At 48.1% G+C, this 27,071-nt stretch overlaps 1 protein-coding gene across 1 annotated transcript in view; it reads left to right on the top strand.

Annotated features, from left to right (window-relative positions):
* Positions 1–394: 394 nt before the first annotated feature.
* Positions 395–27,071, top strand: part of PCMTD2 (protein-L-isoaspartate (D-aspartate) O-methyltransferase domain containing 2) — a 31,710-nt gene continuing 5,033 nt past the window's right edge. Inside the window, exons 1-5 of the mRNA XM_088442855.1 lie at positions 395–658; positions 5,629–5,940; positions 18,446–18,548; positions 26,352–26,523; positions 26,715–26,838. Coding sequence (XP_088298981.1) covers positions 5,634–5,940; positions 18,446–18,548; positions 26,352–26,523; positions 26,715–26,838 — 706 coding nt within the window. The 5' untranslated portion in view covers positions 395–658; positions 5,629–5,633. The remainder of the gene's footprint in view (positions 659–5,628; positions 5,941–18,445; positions 18,549–26,351; positions 26,524–26,714; positions 26,839–27,071) is intronic.

Raw genomic sequence — 27,071 nt, 5'->3', positions numbered from 1 at the left:
GGTGCAATGAACCTGCGCCGCTAATAGTTCCGAGCCGTTGGTTGCCACTTAGGCATTCCAGATGCCCTAGGCATTTGCCCGGAATGCCTAGGGCCGGCTGTGCGTCGAAGACTGGTAAATGCTATATTGGTTATGCCTCTCTACCTATGGCACCTATGGATCAATTTCTCTCCGTTTATAGACTGTGATAGATAATTGATAGCTAGAAGCTAATTGGTTGCGATAGGCATATTATCTGCTTGATATACCAATCTTCCACACTGAGCGATAGCTCTCACGCACAGCTCCATACCCGCACACTAACAGCAAATGGGGCGGAGCATATCATACGAAGGCGGGGCTAGCGAACAGAAGGCCTGGCCACACCCGCATCATTAGCATGTCTGGTGACGTAACGTGCGGTCAGCTGGTTCTTGTGTGTGTTTACAGCAGGAGATAACGAGTCTGGATTGCGCGTCACCGGCCAACCTGCAGCTGCTGCTCCCGGCTCTCCCTGCGCCTCACTGCAGAAGCACGTCCTGGGGCAGCCGGTTCGGGCGGAGACCGGTCTCGGTGGGGACAGGACACCGAGGAGGACACAGCCCCGTTACACGCAGCTCGCAGAGCTGTACTGGTGTCGGGCATTGGTACTGTGCCAGGAGGCGGAGCTAGGTGCCAGGTATTGCTGTAGCTGTACTTATAGCTCACCGATCTGGCGGTGCCCAGAAGGGGGAGGAGCCAGGCTTTTTGTTGTTGTCATACTTGGAAGCGATAACAAGGGCTCTTGGTGTGGGGGGAGGGGGCACAGGGGGGTGAGCCAGTTAGGGCCCTTTACTGTTGGCACCGGGGAGGAAGTGCTGTGACCTTTTACCATAGAGATTCCAAGTGAGAAAGAGCTGGGGGCTACTAGCATGTTGCTAAACTCTATATACATCCGTCTGAGTGTCCTTACAGCTAATCATTAGAGCCTGAACCATTGGAGCTTGCAGTCGAATTGCTTTACTATGTGACCATAACACCATAGGGACACGTTTACCTGCCAGACTAGAGTGTTCTACAGTATGTAGCAACCTGGTTCTAAATTCTTTAAGCAGGCCCAGCTGTTTACCATTCAATTGCGGTGTTACATGTAAATTAAGTTTTGTATTGGGAGTTTGCATATTTCAGTTATTCTGGGGAGATAATAATTATATTTAATGCAAAATCCCTTGAATATGAAGCTTACTGTATACACCTAAACCCTTGGTGATGTTTTTTCCCTGAAAACTTAGCACAATCACTTTTGCAGTAAGGAAGGTTTCAGAATTATTGCTTTGTTGGGAATTTGTGAAAAATGGGGTGTTGGAGCTGCCACTGCATTGGGATAGTGAGGAATGGTGGCATTAGGGCCTGAGAGAGTATTTTCTATGTAAAGGTGTCCCCTTCCCTCTTTCCCCTAAAGTGTCCATATTTAGGGGTGTAATTATTAAGCAGTGACTACCCCTTTCTTTGGCTTTTTAATTTTTTTTGCCAGAGAAATAGTTTATCGCTGCTTCTCCCTGCTTAACAGGATACAGAAGAGAATACACAGCTTTCTCTTGTGGTCACTCTACTTTTGCATATCAGGCTACTGCGTCCCCATAGCCTGATATGGAGACTGGTGATAGGTTTCTAGGCACCCTAGGCAAAGTTTCACCCAACTGCCCCTGCTTTCCCCAGCGCATGTGTGCACCGCACAAGCATAAAACAACTAGTATATGGCACACATCCCTTGTGCATATCTATGGATGCAGGGGCGTATCTATACTGGGTGCAGGGTGTGCTGTACACACAAGCCTCTGGGTCCAGGGGGCACCAGATTGCACACCTTGCACCCATTTAGTCTTATACCTTCTATCCGTAGTCTCCAGAGTGCTGCTCTGCAGCAAATAATAAAAAAAGTCACTGGGAAAATATCAGCGGCCATTTTCTCAGTGATTCGCACGTGCGCAGTACTGCTGTCCCCCAGAAACCTATGCATAGATACATACATATATACACTCATATACAAATATATTTCCTTTTGTTTATTTATGCTGTACATGCATTATTACATAGGTACACCTATACCGATATACATAAACAGATCCTAACATACATAGGAAAACATATATACACAGATACATAAGTGCATATACTGTACAGTACAGTCATATACATAGAAATTCACACATACATATATTCCCTTTTCTAGTAAAAAAAAAATGATGCCTCTTGTTTGTTTATCCTGTACATGCTTTATTATATATGTACACATGTTTTTATAAGTAGATACATACACAAACATACATACAAATGCCAGTTACATACAGTAAGTACACACACATGCACGCGCACACTAATATACAGATACTAGATGCTATATCTATTTAACACACATATACAGATAGAAGTTGCACACATACATAAGTACATACACCAGATATAAAAATAGGTACATATATACATAGGTATGAAATCGGTTTGGTATATCCTCTGAAGTGCCTTGGTTCTGCTGCAGTCTGCACACCTTGATCGGTGCTGCTGATGATTTGGGGAAGCTGCCTCCTTGCACTGCAGATCGCCTCCAAAATACTCAGAAATGCAGACTAATCCCATATCCAATATGCTTCTGGTCCCAAGAATTTCGAATATGAGAGACTCAACCTGTATTTAGTAAAATACACCAACATTATCATAAATGGCTATATCTGAGAACCGAGAGCTAAGAGAGTGTCTGCATGCTGAAATCAATTTAGAAGTAACTATTTTCATATCTGAAACCTTTTCACTATCAGTGCCATCAGCTATAACTGGATAGTGGTGATCCTCTACTGCCTTGAGAATATTCTTTATTGACTGTTTGCCTAAATGAATTGTCTTTGTTGCCTCAGATCTACCATGAAAAACGTATAATGAATGCTGGTACTTTATCTCTCTGCATCTAAAGGGGCTGATTACAAGAACTGCTGATTCCAGATGGTAGGGAATCAGCGCATGCACTGGACCTGTACTGCACATGTACAGTACGGATCTGTGTGATCACATGCTGTCCATAGGGTTCAATGCTGTACCTCCATCTTGTAGTGATTTAGCTATAGCTGCAGGAGTTTTGTGCACTTAACACCATTTAGAAGCTTCTACCTCCTGAATGGGATACTAGTGTATATTTTTCTAAATAATATTGAACTGACATCTGTCCTGTTCCCGTTCTTTTAATAACCTGGACTTTTCTTTGATCTGCAAAGAGAATTTTTGGGGAGAAGCTGGGACTGAAGTATCCTTTGTCATCATAGGCCCTGATTCAGACCCACTCGCGAGCGGCTGTCCGTCGTGCGCATGCGCCAGACACGACGAGTGAAGGAAATTCCTTCGCTCGTTGTGTCTGATCAAAGGGGGCGTGCTGTCGATGTTGATTGACAGCACGCCCCCTTTGGTGAGCGTGACGGGGGCGTGCCTCCCTGACGGGGGCGTTCCCACGGGAACGCCTCCCGTCAGAAGCCGGCCCACTGACATCACTAGTGATGTCAGTGGGAGTGATTTTGGCTCTGATAGAGCCAAAATCACTCTGGAGCTTGCGGTTGTAAACCTCAACCGCAGGCTCCGGCTCGCAGTTTCGATGGTCACGACCATCGCGGCCATCAAATTGCACGCTCGTATAGGCTGTGGGTGGTGACCCACAGCTATACGAGCGTCCAGGAGGACGCTCCGTTTTTATGGAGGGCGGCCCTCATTCAGAGCGTGCGCTCTGCTCAGAGCGTACGGCTCTGAATGAGGGCCATAGTTTTGTAATATTGCGATTGTTTTACTTAAACATATCAGGGATAAATTACCAACTCTTCTGGGATTTCTTGTGGCTCCACAGATGAAACCAGTAGGATGGATTGATTCCCTCTTGTTGCTGACGGTCTCATGTAGTTTTAAAAGCATTATGAGGTCACTGGGAGATGTTATGTAACAATACATTGCGTGTGCCGTGCACACTGCACGATCCGGCGTACGATGGAGCAATGTATTGTTACATGCTGCGTATAACTACACTGCGTTGTTCATTGCATTGTCCCATCTGATGTACAGGACAGCAAATGGGACAATGCGATGAACGACTGATCGGGCATACACACTATATGATGTGTACAATATATTCTTCCGATCCGAGTCGGAGTGATATATTGTACAATACATTGTATAGTGTGTACCCAGCTTTAGGAAAAGGTTTGTTGTTAAATGGCAAAGCCATTTAAAATTAGGCAGGAAATTTGCCTGCATCCCTTCCAACAGCAATGCAGTTATTTTTGTGATCTATCTGTACTTCTTAAAGTACAATCCCCAAGTGGAGTACTACCTTCAAGTGGGAAGGGTAGTGGTTTAGAGTGAGAGAGGGAACTGGAACTTTGTAGTGCACACGGGGGTAAATGTATTATAGCGTCATGCATCGTGCCGCAGGAATGGCTACCATTGAGATGTAAGAACGTCTCATCTGCCTGGGTGGGGAAGTGAAAACTCTCCCCTCCGGTGATCCCTACCTGAGTACATAGCGCATCAGCCTTTAATGTTGTTGAGCTGTGTCTCACTCCTGGCCGGCTTCACTGGGCATGCATGGGATCTCGCAAACGTTGCTAGTCCCCGTGTACAGCACCCGAAGCCGGCAGCCGCCATAGCAGGGACAGTGCTGTGGTGGTAGGGCAATGACAGCTACAGCTGTCAATATCAATAGCTGTAGTTGTCAGAAAGGGTCAGTGCAACTGAACGTTCATACATTGCTCAGCATATTGCCCCTGTCATTTACCGCCCAGCCCCTCAGTAATAGATGGGGGAGAAGGCTCGTAACGTGCGCTGATGCCGCTTCTTCCCCATATTGCTACACAATACATTTACCTCACCCTTCTTAACAGGAAGACAGTTGGACAGTGGTGGTATTTCAGTTAGTACATCTGCTGCTTGCTGTAGGTACAGTCCTATAAGTTAAAAGCCTTTTCTTTAAACCGTTCAGGAAATATTTATTTAAATAACCTGTGATGACATTACAGTGGTCCTCTAAAGGGATCTCCATATCCAAGTTGGTATAATTGAAGTACATATTCTATCTGTCTTAAAAAAAAAAAAAAAAAATTATGTAGATGGTTCAGAGCAGCTCAGTTTTGACTATTCTGTGGTATAAGGTGCCCATATACAGTTGGCATGAGGGTAACTACGGCTGGATTAGTAAGAGCACCATTAGTTTCCATAGATCAGGGGTGGGGAACCTTTTTCCTGTATCGGGCCATTTTGATACATATAACATTATTTGCGGGCCTGGTGCAGGCCACGACCCCTGTGTGTGATATCACACGGGGGTGAAGCCACAGTCGTCGGTGATTACAGAAATGCGACCGTCTGAAGCGTCCTAAGGACGCTCAAGGCACCCTGCTAGCCATATGAGGCTAGCAGAAAAAGGCTCAGAGGGCCAGACCAAATGATTCCGGTGGCCTTATACGGCCCCTGGGCCTATGGTTCCCCATCCCTGCCATATATACTGACCCATACACATTGATTGAAACTGGCTGATTTTGGGCTCCTATATGCTAATAACAGGGTAATTGTTTCTACAGAAAGTAGTTGTATACGTCTAACACAATTTTTTGTTTCTATATCATTTTTTTTTTCCCACAGTCACAATGGGAGGGGCTGTGAGTGCTGGCGAGGACAATGATGACTTGATTGACAACTTGAAGGAGGCTCAGTACATCCGCTCTGATGAGGTAGAACGGGCCTTTCGAGCCATTGACCGGGCTGATTACTACCTTGATGAATTTAAAGACAATGCATATAAAGACTTGGCATGGAAACATGGAAATATTCACCTTTCTGCTCCCTGCATTTATTCTGAGGTGATGGAGGCCCTTGAATTACACGCAGGGCTGTCATTCCTGAACTTAGGCAGTGGGACTGGTTATCTCAGCACTATGGTGGGACTAATCTTGGGTGAGTGATGTCATACAGGTTTAAAGGAATGCTTATCGTTCTTCACTGCTTTCCCCCTTTATGTTAATATTAAAGGATGAATATATAAATATTCTAGACCTTTATTTTCTATGATGGTGCTAGTTGGTTATCTGGTAGAGATATTCCAGGAAGTGTCTTTGCTTCCCCTTAATCCTGCTATCTTCTCCCAGAGCTGTGGTGTCAGTGTCATGGGAGGCCTGGTTATGTCTTGGTAAGAAACAAAAGTATGACCTAGAAGGGAAAGAGATGGATATTGACTTTACACTTAGCCTGCCCATGCAATAACCTACAACTATTTAGTTTTGGCTAACAAACTGAAACTGTACATGCTAAACTAAAAAATTGTGGACCCTGTAGCACTGGATGTCCAAGTTAAAATTTGGACTCTAGTACAGGGGTGGCCAAACAATATCTGTAGTCAAGCTTAAGAGCCGATGGCATGCGCGTGTGGAAGACCCGCTTGCAGAAATGGGGTGTGGCCTAGCTGTCACATGGCCACGCCCCCATTTTTGTGTGCATGCCTTTGGTATGATATTTGCAGGAGCATGACCTTGTGTCACACCCCCTGGAGTTATGTCAACAGCCCCACTCTGCCCCCATAAGCATGAAAGCAGGCACCATCCCCCCCCCCCCCAGCTCTCAGGCTGCCCCCCACTGGCTATCAGGCAGTAGTGCTCCTGATGCAGGACCCCCTGTAGTTTTGCCCCTTATGCAGGGTCCCCTGTAGTTTTGCCACATATGCAGTGCCCCCTAAAGTAGTACCCGTTAAGCAGTGCCCCCAGCCCAGTACTTACCTGACTGCTCACTGCCGCTGCCTCTGACTCTTAACTAGATCCAGCAGGTGCGCAGGGCAGCCTCCTCACATCGCGGGTGTCACCCGCACACTGCATCACTGGGAACGCTGGCCTCTGAAGCGATCAGAGGCTTCTTTAGTCTCTGACCACTTTAGAGGCCAGCGTTCAGTTACAGTGGGGGGAGCCGCATCTGAAAATCTAAAGAGCCGTGGGTTGGCCACCCCTGCTCTAGTATGTTGGTGTGATAGTCCAATTTGTAGGCACACTGCTGTCCAGTGTTTTTTGATCTTTGTTCTTAAATCACAAAATAATTTTAGGTCTACATGTCATGGTGGCAATCTGTAAACAACTATGTTGGGCCCAGCAAATTCCAGGTCAAGGAGTCTTTCCCTCCGATATCCCTGGCTGCAATGTCCAGTCCCTTCTCTTTTCTTCTGCAGTGGGGGCTGTTGGATGCAGTAGGAGGGTGCCCCAGTTCCATATGTCTGTCAGTCTCAGGACATGCCAGTCTTGACGATTATATTGATAAATTCCTTTCCTCTCTGATGGTGTGACTGCTAGGCTGCAATTAATATTGTATAAAGGTCTTTCTGCAAAAATTATAGGAATGCGTTAGATATGTTTTAAGAACTTTATTAAATGTTTCTCTAGCCAGATTTGCCATGATGTATCTTATAATGAAATGATCACACTAGCATCACCAGTTATGGTGCATACACACGATCAGATTTTTTTCTTCAGATATGGACGATAACGATTTAAAAATCGTTCAGTCGTTCATATCTGATGAAAAATCGTTCATATCTGACATGCCTGAACGATGGACGATCAACGATGCGCGTTCCCGTTTGTCAGATAACGATATCTGACATCTGATGGGTTTGCAGTCAGACTTGGACGATTCCATTCATTTTAATGCAGTTAAAAATCGTTCAATCGTTCAAATCGTTCAAAACTTTGGTCAAATCGTCCAAATCGTCCAAATCGTTTAATCGTTCAGTCGTTCATCTGACAAATCTGACAAGTCTGACAAATCTGACCGTGTGTACGCTCCATAAGGGTAATCCAGAAGTACATTTATGTTGTAAATGTCAATATTTGTATTTACAAAAGCTACTCCAAAGTAATCCACTTTTCTGTTACATCTTGTGAGAGACACTGATGCAGAGTGCTCGGGCAGGAGATTGACATTTTACATTTTTGACACGAAGGGCGGTATTCAATTAGTTTCGCACCCACGGAAAAGTTTTGCTTGCAAGACTTTTCGCAACATCAAGTGTTTTGGATGCGAAAACTTATCGCGCGTGTCCCCGCTATTCAATTCAAAAACAGGCGAAATCGGCAAGTGGTGAATTCAGAACAGGTGGTGCTGTCCGAATTGGAAAAGTCAGCCTGAACACCCCCTCCAAAAAAAAGATGCACTGACATTGGGGATCAATGTAGATGTGTCCGACTAGCCCTTCTAAAACTATTTTGGGTACTTAAGTTGTTTCATTAGCTTCTTATTAGCATCTTTGCACAAGTCGTGAAGAATGGCATTAAGCAGTATTTCTTCTTCGGGGTCCACAGCCATTACTTTGGGGTATGAATCCCGGTCACCAAACAGTTAATACAAACGAGCTCTCTGCTCCCAGGATGCATCGGGTTTCCTCCTCATATACCCCACCTCCTGCCTCAGGTAGCCAGTTCCTCCTGTTTGGTGTGTTCACCACATAGACAGTGGGACTGCTGGAGCAGTCCTGCAGACGAGTACAAAAAAAAAAAAAAGAGTTTTACTCTCTATTTCAGTGGGTGATCTAAGCTGTCCTAGAAGCAGCCTCGCGCCTGATTGGCCACGCGCTGCAACTACCTCCTCCGGCGCCGCACCGCTAGCCTTGGCAGGGGATTCGGCAGGGGCTTTCTGGCCCTGGACCGCAACCGGATCAAGGGGATGGCAGGTAAGCAGGTGGTCGCGGCGGCCACTGACGCCGGGACCACGTGGCGGTCCGGCCTCCGGCGGTGAGACTGGCCGGAGGCGCGCTGCAGTCTGGAGGCATATGGCTTGTTCTCCTAGCCCAGAACGCCTGGATTTGATGTTCCTGACCAGCCGGGGCTTGTGGTGGCGGCCAGGTCAGTTTACCGGGCAGGTCCAAGCAGCATAGGGGAGGTACGCTTCCCCGGCGGCCCCTCCCCCAATCCACGCGCTAGTTCAGTCCTCTGGCACAGTTGATTGTGGATTGTTCCTCCCAGCCTCCATATAGGGCAGCCAGAGTGTATGTCAGTTGCTCTCTGAACGCTGCTCCTACAAGAGGGACGCTGGGCAGTCTCCCTGTATACCTTGCCTACTGCTGGTCTAGGTTTTTACAGGGCTCTATCCAACCTAAGCTGAGGCTGATTATGGTAGTGAGAGCTTATATGCATATGGCTCGCAGAGTATTTATGCATGACATGTGATTGTTGTCTATGGATACTATTTCTTCTGTAAAAGAACTGTAATTCCTGTATACTGTCACTGTCTCTCCCCTTCCCTTGCTACAGGTGTGTGGGTTGAGAGTAGAAAGCAGCACATATACGCTCAGAACCAGTGGCATAGTGTTATGTCTAAGGAGTCTGAGGGTCAGGTGGCGAGAGCCCCGTTGCTGATATCCTGTGTAGCCTGCAAGGCAGGTTTGTCCCCACAGGACTTTCTACAAAATGGGCTTTGTGGGAACTGTTTCAGACAGCCACCACACCAATTAAGTTTGCCTGTTTCAGGCCCTGAGCCTCCTTGGGCATCATTTTCTCAGGTTATGGCTCAGGTGGCGGAACGGCTGGCTGGCCTCAGCAGATGCATCCTATGCCCATGATGTGGCCGCCTTGGATCGACCCTGGTGCTGGTAAGGTTATGGCGTCATCCTCGGGGGTTTTTCAGCCTCAGGCTGTCAAGCCAAAGCAGCCTAAATCTAGGTGCCATGTACCGCCTTACATGGGTGAGTACTCGAGTGCCTCCTACGAGGAGGAACAGGCACAGGACTTTTCGCAGGAGTCTAGCTCCGAGGAGGGTGATGATCGTTTCCCAGTAGCCGATGTCCCTTTTCTGATAAGGGCTGTAAAATCGGTGTTAAATATCGAGGAAGGGGATCTTCCGCTTAGGAAAGCCCCCCTGTTCAAGTGCCAAAAAGTGGTTAAGGCAGAATTCCCAAAATCTGAATTTCTACTTCAGGGTCCATAGGGTATCCACAGGATACCTTGGGGTATAGGTGTGACGTCAGTCGCAGGGCACCAAAGAGTTAAGCTTTCAGCCTCCCAGGATGCACTAGGTCCCCCTCCTATACCCCGCCCCCGGGCCAAGGCACCTCAGTTTAGTTTGGTGCCCGGCCGGAGTCGGGTGCACCTGTTGGAGTGGGGGCTAGAAGAGCCCCTGAAGCATTTTCTTCATGCAGCTGTGGCTGCATATCTGGATGAACAGCATGGACAGTCAGTCCTGACGTCCATGCTGTCTTCCCTACACCCCGCCGGTACCAGAACGGCGGTACTGATCCGGGGATGCTGGTGGGCGTCTGGGGTCACAGCTAGCGGTGACCCCAGATGCTCCGGACCATGGCCGGATTCAAGGGGGACAGAGGTAAGCAGCGGGGTCCCGCGGTGGGTCCCCGCTGATCACATGGTCCTAAGTCCCCAGGCAGGGGGCTCCCTGGGGACTGGCTGCAGCGTGGAGCCAGGCGACCAACCTGCGCTTCCACTACCCCCTGGGACAGTGGACCGCAGCAGAGCGGTAGCGCTGCGGCGTCCCAGGGGTTAAATGCATGCCAGGGGAGCGCGCCTTCCCTGTCTCACAGCCGGCGCCTCCCCCGCTGCACACAGCCCTCTCTGCACTGTGCTGACTGGTCCTGTGTCAGCGCTCCTCCCCCAGGCCAGCTTCTCTCTGCTCCTCGGCGGCCATCTTCTCTGCAACGCATGGTGAACGCTGCTGGAAGTCTGGAAGGAAGCATCGTGGTCTGGGTCCCCCCGCATACCTCTCCTCCGCTGTGGCTCAGGTCTGTGTATGCAGCGCTGTGTCCTACCAGGCCCTGTGTCTGTGTAGTTGAGTGATCAGCGCTGTTAGTGCAGGAATTGTTATTTCTCTGCATTGTATGTGACTGTGCTAGCGCTGCCTGTAACTATTCTTCTCTAAACTGTCAGCTTTATTACTGTCCCTGTTCTTTCTGCTAAAGCCCTTGCGGTGCGGTGCTGCAGGGTGGTCTCTCGCCTATTTAATACTTAATTGGTGAGAGAGGTCACATACGTGGTGCCATCATGTCTGAAAGTGATTTTCCCCTCCGGCTACAGTGTACCACGTGCAAAGTACCGTTAGCGGAGGGGGAGGGTAGCGCGGAGGGCCTTTGCCGGCAGTGTTGTCCATGGCGCGGCCTATTACGGTTACAGCACCGGTACAGGAGCCGCCCTGGGCTTGTTTCGCTCAGGCGTTAACAGCTTTAGTGGGCCAGTTAGCTCCGCAGCCCGCGTTTACTCCGATGGGTTTGTCCCAGCAGTCTGTGGTGTCGTCACCCAGGCAGGGGTTCCCACGACAATTGGTGGTACCACACAGTCTCCCTATTTCCCCGCTCCCGGGTTCTCAGGAGCCAGCGTGGGTTAACTCCCTGACGAGTTCTTTACAGCACTTGTCGGATGTGTTGCAAGGGGAGTCTGTGATGCGGCCTCATAAAAGGCCGGTGGCGTCTCTGTCCGCTCCTTATGAGGATGACGAAGGGACGTCTGATGATGGGGAGATTCTGGATCCTTACGATCAGGAACCTTTCCATACTAAGGACGCTGATGCTAAGTCCAAAGTATATATTCCTGGACTTATTCGGGCGGTCCGCACAGCCTTGGTGATTGAGGACGAAGTTCCCCCAGCGGCTAAATCTAAGTATGCCTTTTTCAAAGATGTGAAGGGCGATGCCACAGTCTTTCCTCTTTCGGGTCAGTTGGTGGACCATTTAGAGGAGGCGTGGAAACAACCTGGCAAAAGATACCAGCCGCAGAGACGCCTGGCGGTGGCTTATCCGTTCGCGGATAATTATTTTGCTAAGTGTGAATCCCCTCCACAGGTGGATTCTCACGTGACCCGTCTTGTCCGTAGTGCCACATTGCCGATGCCATCCATGTCCTCCCTTAAGGATGCTACGGACCGCAAGGTAGAAATCTGCCTGAAGTCCGCTTATTCCCTTGCAGGGGGGGCAGCACGGCCGGCTATGGCCATTTGCTGGGTTGCCAGAGCGATGGAGCGCTGGGCGGATTCATTAGAGGCTTCTTTTGAATCCGACTGTCCGGCCGAACAAGCGGAGTTGATTGGCAATCTCCGTGATTCGGCCACCTACATCAACGAGGCGGCTCTAGACATTAGTACTCTGGTGTCTAGAATTTCTTTAGCAGCGGTAGCTGCTCGTCGCACCTTGTGGCTGCGATCCTGGAAGGCGGACGCAGATCCAAGAAAGGTCTGGAAGCGTTGCCGTTTACCGGAGAAGTTCTCTTCGGTCCGGATCTGGATAAGATTGTGGCCACGCTGGCGGCAGCCAAATCTGCTTGTCTCCCGTCGGCCGCTGCTCCTTCTGGTTCTGGACCATCGTCCTTTCGGTCATCTAGGGCCCAGGGCAGGCCCAAACCACAGTCGTTTCCTCGACAGGCTGGCCCTAAGAAATCGGTCAAGCCCCGGAAACAGGCATGGAGTACCAGACGTCCGGCCCCCAAGCCAGATGACAAGCCTGCGGCCTGACGGTCCGGGTCTCCCCTTGGGGGATCCCAGGGTGGGAGGCCGCCTGCTGCAGTTCTCCCGGTGTTGGTCGTTCACTACGACAGACACTTGGGTTCTGGAGGTGGTCTCTCACGGGTACGCCCTCTCCTTCCGGCACAGACCCCCGGCTCGATTCTTCACCACGGGTCTACCATCAGACCGGAACAAGGCTACGGAGCTGCGGAAGGTATTGCACACTATGCTCCAGGCTGGAGTTATAGTGCCTGTTCCATTCTCCCAGAGGGGCCAGGGTTTCTATTCAAATCTATTTTTGGTACAGAAACCCAATGGGTCATATCGTCCGATTCTCAACCTCAAAGCACTCAACAAGTCTTTGCGGGTCCCGAAGTTTCGGATGGAGACCCTACGGTCCATCATTCTGGCGCTGGAACCTTGGGACTACATGGTGTCATTGGACATACAGGACGCTATGGCGGTCATGGCGGCTTCTCTGCGGCTGCAAGGAGTCCGCATGTTGCCGTACTTGGACGACCTGTTATTGGTGGCAGGATCTCCAGAGCTCCTGTTACACCACTTGGACCTGACCATTGCACTGCTGCAACGGCACGGCTGGCTAATTAACTGGCAGAAGTCCACTCTAATCCCGTCTCGGAGGATTCTGCATCTTGGAGCCTTATTGGACTCGGGACAGCAAAGGATCTTCGTGACGGAGGACAAGATCTCTGCTTTACAGTCAAGGGTGCGCAGTTGTCTGCACAGCCGCCGGGTGTCCTTACACTCGGCGATGAGCTTACTGGGCTCCATGGTGTCGGTGTTCGACATGGTGGAATACGCCCAGTTTCACTCTAGACCTCTGCAGCACCTGATCCTGTCCAAGTGGAACGGGCTGCCTCAGTCTCTGAAGTTCCAGACGATTGTGCTCACCCCGGAGGTTCGCCTGTCCCTTGCGTGGTGGTTAAAGATGACCCACCTCAACAAGGGACGTCCGTTCTGGGTTCCAAATTGGGTCCTGTTGACAACGGACGCCAGTCTTCGGGGCTGGGGAGCAGTTTCGGGTCCACACTTGTTTCAGGGCAGGTGGACACCGACAGAAGCGGAGCTTCCAATAAATATCTTGGAACTCCGTGCGGTCTTAGATGTGTGTACTGCAATGCAAGGACCCATACCAGTTAAAATCACCTGGGGCAGGCAGGAAGAGTGCTAGCCCAAAGAAGCCCAGCCAGGTGATTTTAACTGGTATGGGTCCTTGCATTGCAGTACACACATCTAATGGGCTCTATGATAGGTAAGACCTAGATAAATTAATTAGTGCGTTAGTATTAGAGATGTTAGGGACCCACCTGTATAAGGTTCACCGTGACGTGGTAGGTGGGCAAACATCTTTGGCCAAACATGTACTAAGAAGCCTTACATTTAAAACCATGTTAATTATTGCAGTCTATTATAGATATTTTGATCATTTGAATTCTTAGTGCTTACAGTGTGCACCTGCTCCTCCCCCCCCCCCCCCCCCACTCTGCTTTTTGCTGTAGAACTACTGGTCTCAGCATGGTAGCACCTATTATCATGTTTAATATTAGGATGTGCAGCCCAGCCCCTCCCATAGCATCAGAAGTAGTGATTCCGGTGCCAGAGAACCAGTTCCGAGAGGGGTATTACTCCAATCTGTTCTTGGTTCTGAAACCGAATGGGTCATACCGGCCTATTCTAAATCTGAGAGAGCTCAACAAATTTGTTCGAGCCCCCGGGTTCAGGATGGAAACATTGCGATTGATTGTGTTGGCAATGGAACAGGGGGACTATATGGTGTCCCTAGACATACAAGATGCCTACCTTCCCAATCACACAGGCTCATCAAAAATTTCTTCGTTTTGCGGTAGGGGGAGGAACATTTTCAGTTCCAGGCCCTGCCGTTTGGCCTGTCCACAGCCCCTCGGGTATTCACCAAGGTGATGGCAGTGATGATGGCATGCCTCAGACGCCAAGGCGTCAGGATTTTGCCTTACTTGGACGACCTCCTGTTGCTGGGGCAGTCCCCACAGCTGCTACAGGATCATTTGAGGCTGACAGTATCATGTCTGTACAGTCACGGCTGGATCATAAACTGGCAAAAGTCGTCACCCTGTCCGGTACAACAGATGTGTCATTTGGGAGCGAGATTGGACTCCGTGGTGCAGAGAATATATCTGCCGGAGGAGAAGATCCTTGCTCTACAATCACGAATACGCGGGTTGCTTCGCAACAGGCAAATATCCGTTCTAGTAGCCATGCAGGTCTTGGGGTCGATGGTGGCCACCTTCAGGATGGTGGAATACACTCAATTCCACTCCAGACCACTGCAGCAATTCATTCTGTCTCGCTGGAACAAGGATCATCGCACGATCAGGTCCCAGCTGCTGCATCTCTCTCGAGAGGTACGGTTGTCCCTTACCTGGTGGTTGCAGACAAAGCATCTCAGGCAGGGTCGCCCCTTTTGGGTGTCGGATTGGACATTAGTCAAAACCGACGTCAGTCTTCAAGGTTGGGGGGCGATGACGGGGTCACACACTTTCCAAGGAAAGTGGTCAGTGACGGAAAGCCGGCTACCGATAAATATGCTGGAACTAAGAGCTATGGGGGTCATTCAGACCCACTCGCGAGCAAACGACGCTCGCAAGAGGGTCGATGTTTGCCGCATGCGCACGACGGAGGGAGCTCTGTCGTGCGCATGTGCGAGACCCGGCGAGCGACGAGAAATACATCGTTCGGGGTCTCGCACCAAAGGGGGCGTGCTGTCGATGGTGAGTGACAGCACGCCCCCTTTGGTGGGCGTGGTGGGCAGACGGCGGCGTTCCCATGGGAATGCCTACCATCTGAGTCCGGCCCCACTGACATCAGTAATGATGTCAGTGGGAGTGACTTTGGCTCTGATAGAGCCAAAATCACTCCTGGGCTTGCGGCAGCGAGACCCTACCGCAGGGTCTCGTCGCAAGCCCGATGGTCGCGATGGTCAAAGACCATCGCGACCATCTTTTTGGCCGCTCGCATATGCTGTGGCTGGTCACCCACAGCTATGCGAGCGGCCAGGAGGCTGCTCCATTTTCAGGTAGGAGGGCACTGATTCAGAGCGAGCGCTCTGGTCAGAGCGTTCAGCTCTGAATCAGGCCCTATATTCAAAGCTTTAGTGCAGGCTCAGGAAATCTTAAAGGGCAGGTTGGTTCAGATACAGTCGGACAATCGCACCGCGGTCGCCTACCTAAATCATCAAGGGGGCACGAGGAGTCGGGCCGCCTTGGCAGAGGTATCAAGAATCCTGGTATGGGCAGAGACTCCTCTGCCCACGATATCTGCCGTGTTCATTCCAGGAATCCTGAATTGGGTGGCCGATTTTCTCAGTCGGCAAGAGATAAATGCAGGGCAATGGGCTCTACATCCACAGGGTTTTCGGAACCTTGTGGACAGGGTGGGGTCTACCAGAAATAGATCTGATGGCATCAAGAAGGAACATCAAGGTTCCCAGGTACGGATCCTGGACAAGAGATTCGAGAGCAGAGTTTGTAGATGCACTGACAGTAAAGTGGCGTTACAAGCTGGTATATCTGTTTGCTCTTCTGCCCAGAGTGGTCAGAAAGATCAAAACAAGAGGGCAGCACTGTCATATTAATAGCTCCGGCGTGGCCGAAACGGCACTGGTTCACAGATCTACGGTTTCTCTCCATAGACACTCCATGGCCTCTGCCATTGAGACCGGATCTGTTGTTTACAGGGTCCCTGCTGGTACCCGGATCTTCATCGGCTATCTTGACGGCATGGCTCTTGAGGCCTCCGTCTTGAGGGAAAAGGGGTTTTCCGAGTCTGTTATACGGACGATGCTGAAGGCACGGAAACCATCCTCAGCCCGTATATATTATAGGGTTTGCATACTTTCTTTCAGTGGTGTGAACTGAAAGAGGCCAGAGTGCCTGGCCTCTTTAAGGGTACAGGTGTCAGCTCTTTCAGTCTGGTTCCAACATAAAATTGCTCTGAGACTGGATATAAAGACCTTTTTTCAGGGAGTGTTGAGGATTCAGCCTCCCTTCGTTTCCCCGGTTGGTTCCGTGGGACTTGACTCTAGTTCTGAAGGTTTTACAAGCTCCTCCGTTCGAGCCTTTAATTCAATAGACATCAAGTGGCTAACAGCAAAGACTGTATTCCTCTTTGCTATGGCATCTGCACGTAGAGTGTCTGATTTAGCTGCGCTTTCCTTCCGGGAGCCTTTCTTGATATTTCATCAAGATAGAGCAGTACTACGTACTAGGGAGGGTTACCTTCCGAAAGTGGTGTCTAAATTTCAATATTAATGAAGAAATAGTAGTTCCAGCATTACAGGGCACAAGTCTCTCACAAGGTGAGGCTTCCCTGGATGTGGTCCGTGCGTTGAGGAATTTATGTTAAACGCACGAGCAAATGGAGGAAGTCCGATTTTCACTTTTTGTGCTTTATGGTTGTCATAAGCGTGGCTGGCCAGCCAATAAACAGACACTGGCCAGGTGGATTCGCATGGCAATTTCATTGGCTTATTCACAGGCTGGTATGCATGTGCCGGATTCAGTGACGGCACATTCTACTAGGGCGGTAGGTCCATCATGGGCGGCCCGCCGGGTGCTTCTGCTGAGCAATTATGTAAAGCAGCCACATGGTCTTCCATCCATACCTTTTGTCAAATTTTATGCCTTTGACACTTTTGCCTCTCAGGGTGCCTCCTTCGGGCGTAGGATTCTCCTCTCTTCCGAGAGTCAAGAGCGTCCCCGCCCGTAGGGTTAGTGCTTTGGGATATCCCCAACGTAATGGCTGTGGACCCCGGAGAAGAAAATAAAAGTTATGGTATAACATACCTTTGTTAACTCTTTTTTTTTTTTCTTTGAGGTCCATGGGGTCCACAGGACACCCACCCAGACGCACCTTGTAGTTCTGGGGAGGTTTTCCGTAGTTTCTTCTCTTGAGAGTCTGGACTTGTAAGTATGGGTCTTTTCTTACCCTTTGTCTCTGCCTGCTTGAGCTTGGAAACGAACTGGCTACCTGAGGGCAGGAGGTGGGGTATATGAGGAGGAAACCCAGTGCATCCTGGGAGCAGAGAGCTCGTTTGTATTAACTGTTTGGTGACCGGGATTCATACCCCAACGTAATGGCTGTAGACCCCCATGGACCTCGAAGAAAAAGCGTTAACAAAGGTATGTTATACCATAACTCTTATATTTTTTTTTGGTGCAAATAAGTAGTCCTGTCAAATTGTGGGGTACTGGAAAATGGGTGCAAGGATATTTTGATGTCTCTAAAGTGAACTTTTTAAAAACGTGAAAAACCACCCTCATACATGCACCTGCAATGCCAAAAACACATGATCCCTCCTTACAGCACCCCAAGAAGTCTATTTCACTAGTTTTTATGTTTGTCCCCCACTTTGTACTTTTTCACCCCCAAAATGAAGTTCTTTTTTGGGGGTGTTAAGATTTTCCACGAGATTTTTTGATACTGTTGTCCCTTTGGGGGCTGCCTCAATGGTTCTGAGTGTTTCCCCACGTTTGCACCTCAAAATAAAAATTGTGCACTTCGTTTCTTCTGCTATTCTTAGGCAAATCTTTTTTGCCTATTACATTGCATTGACTTTCCGCATACACGAAAGCCGTCTGGAATTTAATTTGGAGATCAGTTCCGACCAAGCGAAAAGCCGAGATCGGCGATACTTTTTTGCGTATAACAGCTTTTCGCATCTAATAGAATACGGCCCTAAATATGAAACACCTCCCCCTTTTCCTGCAGGAAACATGCTTTTCAATAGCATTGTATTTTATTACTCTAAGCTCTTCACTACAGATGCAGCATTCATGAAATGTATACATTGAAAAGCCTAAATGTTTTTGCGATTTGTAGAGTCTTCCATCAAGATAAAATACTCTCTGTGTGTCTCTCTGTGTGTCTCTCTGTGTGTCTCTCTGTGTGTCTCTCTCTGTGCACTAACGTTTTACCTTTTTATACTCAGGACCTTTTGGTGTCAACCATGGAGTTGAACTACACCCAGATGTCATTGAATATGCAAAGCAAAAGTTGGAGCTGTTTGTTCGCACCAGTGACAGCTTTGACAAGTAAGCCTGGTACCTGTGGCGCATACGCAATTGTTGGAACCTGGGGAGTGAGCAGGTGTGCAATCTACAGGAAGTCTAGTACTGAAACATCATGGTCGAGGTTCTGCTCACACAGCAATATGGCAACAGAGTCACTCACCAAAGAGGTTTTGATTGATGAGTAGAACATCTCAGTTAAGGTTTCATGCTAAAGGGGAAAAAAAAAAAAGAATTTCCGCATAGGTGGAAAGCCAATAACCTGCCAGCTTCATAGTGTACAAATGCTGATAATTATCTTCAGCATGGCTGCAACAAAATCTCAAACTTGCTAGTATTTCATGAGCACTCGTGTCTAACGTGATGTGAGCATAGGACATTGCTGGAAAAACCTACTGGCAAAGGACAATATTGTGTGGAAATGAATAATCAATTTGATATTGTTGGAGCGTAAATTTGAACCTGTGGAGCGAGCAGCCAGGTTCATCAAAAATAGTTTGCAAATGTCCTTGTGGGTGCAGTACACAAACTACTCATCACACTTGGCAATGCAAGTTTGAGAGACTAGTGGTGCACAGACAAGCGGTTACCAAGGAGTGGAGGAAGGTAATATGGTCAGACGAATCCTGCTGCTCTTTGTTCGCAATTAAGGGTTTTTGTGTTTCCATATTATTGTGGACCACCTTTTTCTGTCATGGTTTGCATGCAGTCATTTGAAGGCAATGTCCATGCTAATAGATACTTAATGGTATTGAGCGATCCTCTTCACTACATTTCTGTTTTGACAAGATGGATGTCTTCGAAGATGACAATGCACCTATCCATAGAGCAGGTGTTCTCATTCAATTATTGATGAACATGACACTAATGTTCTCCATATTTCTCTTGCAGCAATGCTCCGGAACACTGGACAATGGAATTGTAGGTTGGGGCTGGAGCTGACACTTAAACTAAAACTGTAGCTTTAAAACCTAAGAGAGTCTCCCCTACAATCCCAGTGTTCTTTAAGTGCTTCAAGTAGTAGGACACATTTTTACAGGGCTGCTATGCCGCTCATTATTGTAGCTTAAGTTTTTATTTGTAATTTTATTCTCTGTTTAGTTAGGTAACTGTGCACACTGCCTATAGTTTGCAGTGATTTGTCCTGGGATTCCCTGCTGAATTGGTGGGAATTCGTGCCAGGCTGTCTGCGAGAGGCCAGGCAGACTTGGCACAGGTAGCTTCCAAGTTTCCGCTACGGCTGTTTTGACTTGAAAGGTCATTTTGCATACGCAGTCATGGCCAGATTGTTCCTTACGCTATTTTCTGTTTGGTAGGGATGTTCTCCTTTTGGACAGGACTTACTTTCCCGCCCGGTGGGGAATAATATTTGTCTGCCTGTGGCCGTCTCTAGCGACGGGGTCCACATTCCAAGTTTTTGGACTTCCTTCGAGGTGTGTGTCCGTGGCAGATCAGTCTAACATATGCTGACTCTTCCCCGGCAGGGGTTTGATTTTGCTGTGGCAATTTTTATAGTAACACTCTCCGTTCAGGGGTCACAACTCCAAGGAAGCCTTGCACCTCGGAGGTCCACCACCAAGGCATTGTTTTTTAACATCACTCTTCCCCAAGAAGCGGCAAATGCGGTGCCATTGGGCCAGGTTATCATTCCACCACTTTTGTGCGGCATGTTTTTGCTCCAGTTCCACTGCAAGAATGGACACTGGGGTTCTATCTCCTTCCTAGTTTGACTGCTGCACGGCTCATTTTGGCCGATCTTGTCTCTTTGTGCCTTGAGCACTAGGGGATGGGTAGTTAATTTCTCAACAACTCTCCCCGATGAGGGATCTACAGCATAGAGTGTCTGGAACGCGTATCTTCGGGTTCCGTTTTGGGCAGGTCGTCCCTCTTCCTCAGTGGGAGATCAAATCTGTTCCGGGCCCTTCTGTTCGAGGGAGCCTCAGCTCCGTGTGTTTGCAGCACAATAAGGTTGGTGCTGCCGCGCATATTGCGCACAGAAGGTATCACAATTCGACCCTCTTCTGCTGTTATGCTTGTGGCGAACGATTCGGCTTCACAGTTTCGGACCTCCTAGGCTGCTTGTTTGAGGTACTTTCACATCAGTACGGTTCTCCCTTGCTTCCTTGTCTGCGCCTTCAGTGACCTTCGACGCTTCTCTCCAGCTATGGTTTTTCTTTTCAGACAGTGCATTGTCCCTACCGAACTAGGAACTTAGTGCCTTGGCCGTCGACCTGGTGGAACATTCAGTGTTTGGACAGAATGGTCTCCACTTAGGGGCCACTCAGTGAACCAGGTTCCATTTATTGGAGATTCTACAGACTTGGAAGGGCTGCTCGGCATCTCTCTCTCGTCTCTGATTCTTGTTCTGTCCGCCATCACTCGTCACTCTACATCGGTGGATGGTTTTCACTTGTTTTCTCCTCCCAGGACTGTTCCTTGAGTCCCTCCGTATGGCTCATTGTGTCCACGGACTCGAGTCTCCTGGGCCGAGGTGCCGTGAACTTGATGTTTGGCTCTGGGGCCTCTGGTCTCTGTCCACAGCGGCTTGGCTGCTCGATGGGCTTGGGCTCCAAGCCATCTCTGGCTCTCTTGGGGATCCTGTCCGTCCTTGCCGGCCGGACAGTCTGTTGGGCAACGACCCGGCATTGGTATATGTACATCTTATGGCAAGTACAAGAGCGCGGCATACACTTTTTAGTTCAGACTCTCTCAGCGGTGATCATACCAGGAGTGGGAATCTGGACACCGGACTTCCTCTGCGCAACCAGGTTTCTCCAATGGCAGTAGTCTCTCATTCCAATAAATTTACTACTGTATGTTCAGACGTGAGGGCTTCAGTGCGGGGATCTTATGGCCTCTCGACACATTATTGAGACTCCCCCAGGTTTGTATGATCTGGGTATCCACTAGTTTCTGCAGTCAATGCCTTGACTGTTATGTTGAAATTTTCAACTGGAGCATCTGTTTCCGCTGACCCCACTGTTTCCTCTGCTCTCTAGGAACATCGAGGCTTCCCATGTGAGGGTGATCCTATTGGCTCCAGGTTGGCTATGCTGGTCATTATACGCAGAAGTTCTCCCAAGATCGGTGGCTCCTGGGTGGCGTCTTCAACTATGTCCGGACCTGCTGCAACAAGGCCTGTTTCTATTAGGGCACTTTCCTCGATTGGTTTTCACGTCCGGACTTTGAGTGAGAATACAACAGGTTTTTTCTCTCTCGGTGGTCTGTACTGTGCTGCGAGCCCAGACACAATTTCCATCTAGCGATTGCCTCAGAGTTTGGAACCTCTGCCTCTTGTGGTGTAACCAATACAGGTTTTTGCCTCTCCTGTTTTCTTGGCTTTCCTTCTGAGGGGTTTGGAGGCCAGTTGACTACTTCATTTTATGACTATATACAGGCTGCAGCCCTGTCACTTTCTTTTCGGCGTTGGCTTTTCTTCCAAGGGTCCAAACCTGTGTTTACAAGGTGGACTGCGTATTGAGCCACCGATTCGTCCGCTGGTGTTGCCGTGTATTTTCATTCTAGTCTTCTCGTCTCACACACAGGCTCCATTGGAATTATTGCGTTCAATAGACCTTTGGTTAGTTGCTTCGAAGCTCTTCCTTATGGCTATTGCCTTCCCTCCGCATTGTTCCGTATTTAGGGTTGGCAAGCCGCCTTGCTCGTCTGCCATGAAGATTGTGCGGTTCTCTGTACAGGCTTTGTGTTCCAGCCGACACTTGTTTTGGCCTTGTACTTACACCAGAATATTGTCCTTCCGATTCTTCCTCCTTTGGTGAATTCCCGGGACTGGGATGATCTGGATCTGCTAGTTGTGCTGAGCTCTGCAGATTTCCCAGGACATGTCTTCTTTGTTATGCCGCACTGTTCTCTGTAAGTTCTTTATGACTCGCAGGACCTTGGTTGACCGGCTACACTGCAGACCCTTGAACGTTGGATGCGGTCGGTCATCACCCATGCCTTTTCTAGTGTGGGGCGTCCGGCCCCAGACCGGGTGTCAGTGACTTCTGCTACGGCGGCGGCTATCTTATGGGCAGCGCGACGTGGGACTTCAATAGCACAGGTCCTTTGTGCAGCTATCTGGTCCCCTGTTGGCATGTTTGCTCATATTTACGGTTTCAGGTTTTTTCGCCTTTGGCGACACCCGCTTTGGGCGTACAGTTCTCTGGTCAGGCAGCCTGAGCGTTCCCTCGTGTCGGCGGCTTTTGAATGTCCCATTGTCCAGTGTTCCCCAGCCTTGCTGCAAGGGAAAATTTGGATTTTTGGTCAACTCACCGTTGAATCCTTTTCTCTTAAGCAGACAGGAGAACACTGCGATCCCTCCCTCCCTCACGTTCAGTCGTGTGAGTTGTTTGGTTCTTGACCGGTCTTTTCCCTACTGGTTTGTTTGGTTGCTCTAACAGTTTCACGGGGTTCCTGCTACTCCTCTCCAGACTTTTTTAAAGTAGTACTGGGGGTTGCAGGGGGGAGAAGCTTAGGTTTTAAAGCTGCAGTTTTAATTTAAGTGCCAACTCCAGCCCCAACCTACAATCCCATTGTCCAGTGTTCCCCAGCCTGCTTAAGAAAAAAAGATTTGACGGTAAGTTGACCAAATATCCTATTTTATTGCTCTTTACAATAGCCAGTTCTGAACCCAGTTGATGGCAGGTATAAATTGAGTCCCAACCTTGTGGAAGAATGTTGTTACATACCTTCTGCATAATTAGGCATTGGTAAGCTAAATGCCATGGTGCATATTGGCTGCACATGGTAGCCTAATGCTATGTGAAAGCTGGACTATCACCCAAAAATTAGTCTTTCTAAGCTCACTTAACCTAGCACCGGGATTCTGCTCACAGTTCTTTTTTCTTGGGACCTTGGGCCTGATTCAGAGCCGTTCGCTATTTGCGGTCGTTCGTTCAAAAACAAGGGGTGGCTATTCAAATGATCCGTTCGCAAATTGCAGTCTGTTCACACCTCTAAGTCTAAACGAGCGAGCAAAACATACGCTCGGTTATTTGTTAAAAACGCCCCCTGGCCGCTCGCACCATACGTCATGTCCGCTATTTATTAGATTAATCGAGTACATCGACCAGCGTATGAACTGCTCGCTATTCTTGTGGTTGGTTTTTGCTACCACAATCTTGCGAGCAGTTCTGGCTATAAAATAACCCAGTGACGTGGTCAATGACGCTGCTGTATTAATTATGCACACCCATAAAACGCCCGTTTTGACCTTTAAGCACGCCTGCGTTCGGATCTCCACTCCCCATTTTCAAGCACCTTCCCCTGTTACCACCCACATACGCCTCATTCTGTCACTCAAAATAGCAGGCATTCGCTATATTGCGAGCACATGAATTTCGGCCGCACTGACTGGTTCGCGCATGCGTATAACGATCCGTACGCATGCGCAGATGTGCGAACATCGCTCGGAACGAGCGTACTGCCGCTAGCGAGTGGCTCTGAATGAGGGCCCTTGTTTCATGTAACCAGGAAATACCACTTGCCACTTTATAATGGTGTTTGAGGAAGGCAGTGAGCAATTGAAGGTGCTCCAGGAAGAAAGGCTGCATTGAGCCCCTACTAATCACCTAGGGTAGGGAATTTTGCTTGATAACTTAACTAGTGGGTACATGTTTAATGACTTTATTGAAATTCTCCTATCTGCAAAGTAACATTATGTAGAACACCAAATATAGAGGTTCTTACATTCAGATATTTATATTTGTATCTACCTGTATAAATGGGTCAGGTACGGGATGCCGGTGGTCATAATCCTAACGCCTGCATCCCGACCGGGTTGGGATACCGACATCTGCAGGTAAGTATCCTAAACCTAGACCCCCCCCCCCCCCCCTCTAACACCAATATTTACCGTCGGGATGCCAGCGGTCGGTGTGCTGGCACCGGGATTCTGACTGGTCTCTGGACTCCAGTGCCACATCCCGAGAGCTGGGATATAAACTACATCCCGTATAAATATGCATGTAATACTTTAGTTATTATGATGTCCCCTAACTAAAGACTGAAGAGGCACCAACAAGAAGTAGTAGCACTCTGTGAGAATAGTGGAAAGTTGTCATTGGGAAGGTCATCTTATACGTACACTTGACAGGACTCTCTTACTTGTGCTGACACTCTCTCTGACTCCAGTATTCTATACATTTTCACACACCGTAAAAGAAGGGGACTTTCAGATGTCTAGCCATGTGCTCACACAAGTAAAGGTGGGTACACACGGGACAACTGCACGACGATCAGATAACGCTAATGATCAGTATCGAACATCTAACACATTCATTAACCTATAACGACCCGCGATTAAAGATCGCGGGTCCCTATAGTAAACGGGCTAACATGGTCAAAATCGACCATGTTTGCCCGGGCGATTGTTGACAACGACCATTCGTGTCTGCGCATCGACCATCGTTTGGTCGTTTGCAGGGGCCAGAAACTGGACGGTTTGAACGATAACTATAGGATCGTTATCGTTGAAATCGTCCACTTTATCTGACCTTGTGTACGCAGCTTAAGTGTACTTGTATGTAAATTGTTAATTATTAAAGAAAGCTCCTGTTGTACTGGCTCTATAGGTATACACCTGCAGTCAACCCACATAGACCATATAAAACACAGAAATATCTGCGCCAGTGTATCCTAATCAGAGAAGTACTTATATGGATTAGTAAATTGTTTTACACCATGAAAACTTGAAATATATACAGTTGATTTGGTCACATAAAACCTTAGTATATATGCTCTGGCTTATACAATGTAGTAACTTCTAAAAACAACAATGTAACGACTGACAGGAAATATTCAGATTTTCAATGCTATAAAGAAAAACGAACGCCCCCTTTTTTTTTTTTTTTTTTTTTGATGTTGAGCTTTTGAAAAAGCTAATAGAAAGTTTGCAGAAAGTGTGCAATATATTTAAATTATCAGCCAAAGCCTGCAAATGTCTTAGTCTGCAGCAGTCATCAAATAAAAATCTATTTTGGTAGATGGAATTTAGGAGTTTCTACAATACCGTGCTAAGTTCTCGGGTGGTATAATCCAAATTGCCAGGTAGTTTCTCCTAAACACAGGGGCGTTGCATTGCTCTATATCGACAGGTTTTATCAGGAGAAGATATTGGGCAGAGTGTCTCCTGATGCTCAGTGCTGTCTGTGTGCTGTTCCCAGGTGCCGTACTCTGTGTGCATGAATGGTAGCAGAATGTCACTTTGCATGCCGCTGGCTAATAAATCTCAGTGGCCCGCTGCTTGGTCCCTTCCATTATGGTGCTGCATAGATCAGCTGTGCCCATGTGCCTCCATGACTCTGGTAATTGGAGAGTCGTCTGACGGTCACACAATGCTGTTGGGCTCTATAGGAGCAGGCAGTGTGGCCAAAGTAACGTCAACTAGTGAAGCTGCAGACTGGATCTGACTTATGAAGGAGAGCAACATTGCGTTTTGTCCACAGCCCTGGACTTTTTCAAGTAAATTTTATGTATATAAATTGCGCTTGCTCTGTTTTCATCAGTTTATAACCTTAACCCTCTTGTTTCTAAACCCCTACCTCCTCACCATCTGTTGAGATTCCTAATATTGCCACCACTCATGCTGGCATTTATTAGGTATTAGTGACTATATTGAAGCATAAAATGCCTCTATCACAGGATTGTAGGTTGCATTTTGGTAACTCAGTGATTTTGTTAGTTTGTATACCAATATTTGCTAGAACTATGTACCTCGTTGATGGGATTACCCTTCTGTAAGTGCTGAGTATAGGAATTCTGGCAAATTCACATTAGACTGTCTCCATGAATTAAATACTGATTTCTAGTCTCTAATCCACCAAGGTTCGATTTTTGTGAGCCATCCTTTGTGGCTGGAAACTGCCTGGAGATTGCTTTAGAGTCATCTGCGTATGATCGCGTGTACTGTGGAGCTGGTGTCCAAAAAGAGCACGAGGAGTATATGAAGAATCTGCTGAAAGTGGGCGGGATCCTTGTCATGCCACTCGAAGAGAAGGTAACCAAATGGCACACACAATTGGATGCCAATAAAAACAAATCTCCATTGTGCCGCTGTAATGAAAGTCTGTATCTGATTTCTATAGGCCACAGCTGACTTTTGCTAGTTACATGGTATGCTATATATTCAAAAACAGTATGCATTGTGACATTTAGTATAAATATATTTTTAATCCCTTTTTGATTCAGCTGACCAAGATTACACGCACCGGCCCATCAGCATGGGAAACCAAGAAGATCCTGGCTGTGTCTTTTGCTCCTCTTATGCAACCAAATAAAGCAGATACAGGGAAGAGGCAGATTCTCCATTTGCGTATGTGATTCATTTAATACATTTATATAAAGCTTTATGGGGTGGTTTATTTTGCATGAAAATGCATTAGATATGTGTTCTTGCTAGCAATTTAAAGAGCAAGCAAAGCCATTATTTGACATTAATATGTAAAAGGCTTTGTTATTGAGCTTAAAAATATACATGAAATAACTAAGGTGTTTCTACATATCTAAATAAATGAACCATGCTGTCACAGGCATGTTGGGAAGGCA

This window comes from Taudactylus pleione, unplaced genomic scaffold (genome assembly GCF_031769625.1).
Source record: "Taudactylus pleione unplaced genomic scaffold, aTauple2 ptg000018l, whole genome shotgun sequence".
Taxonomy (NCBI): domain Eukaryota; kingdom Metazoa; phylum Chordata; class Amphibia; order Anura; family Myobatrachidae; genus Taudactylus; species Taudactylus pleione.
Note: the sequence above shows the minus strand (reverse complement) of the source record. Positions and strands in the feature narration are given on the sequence as shown.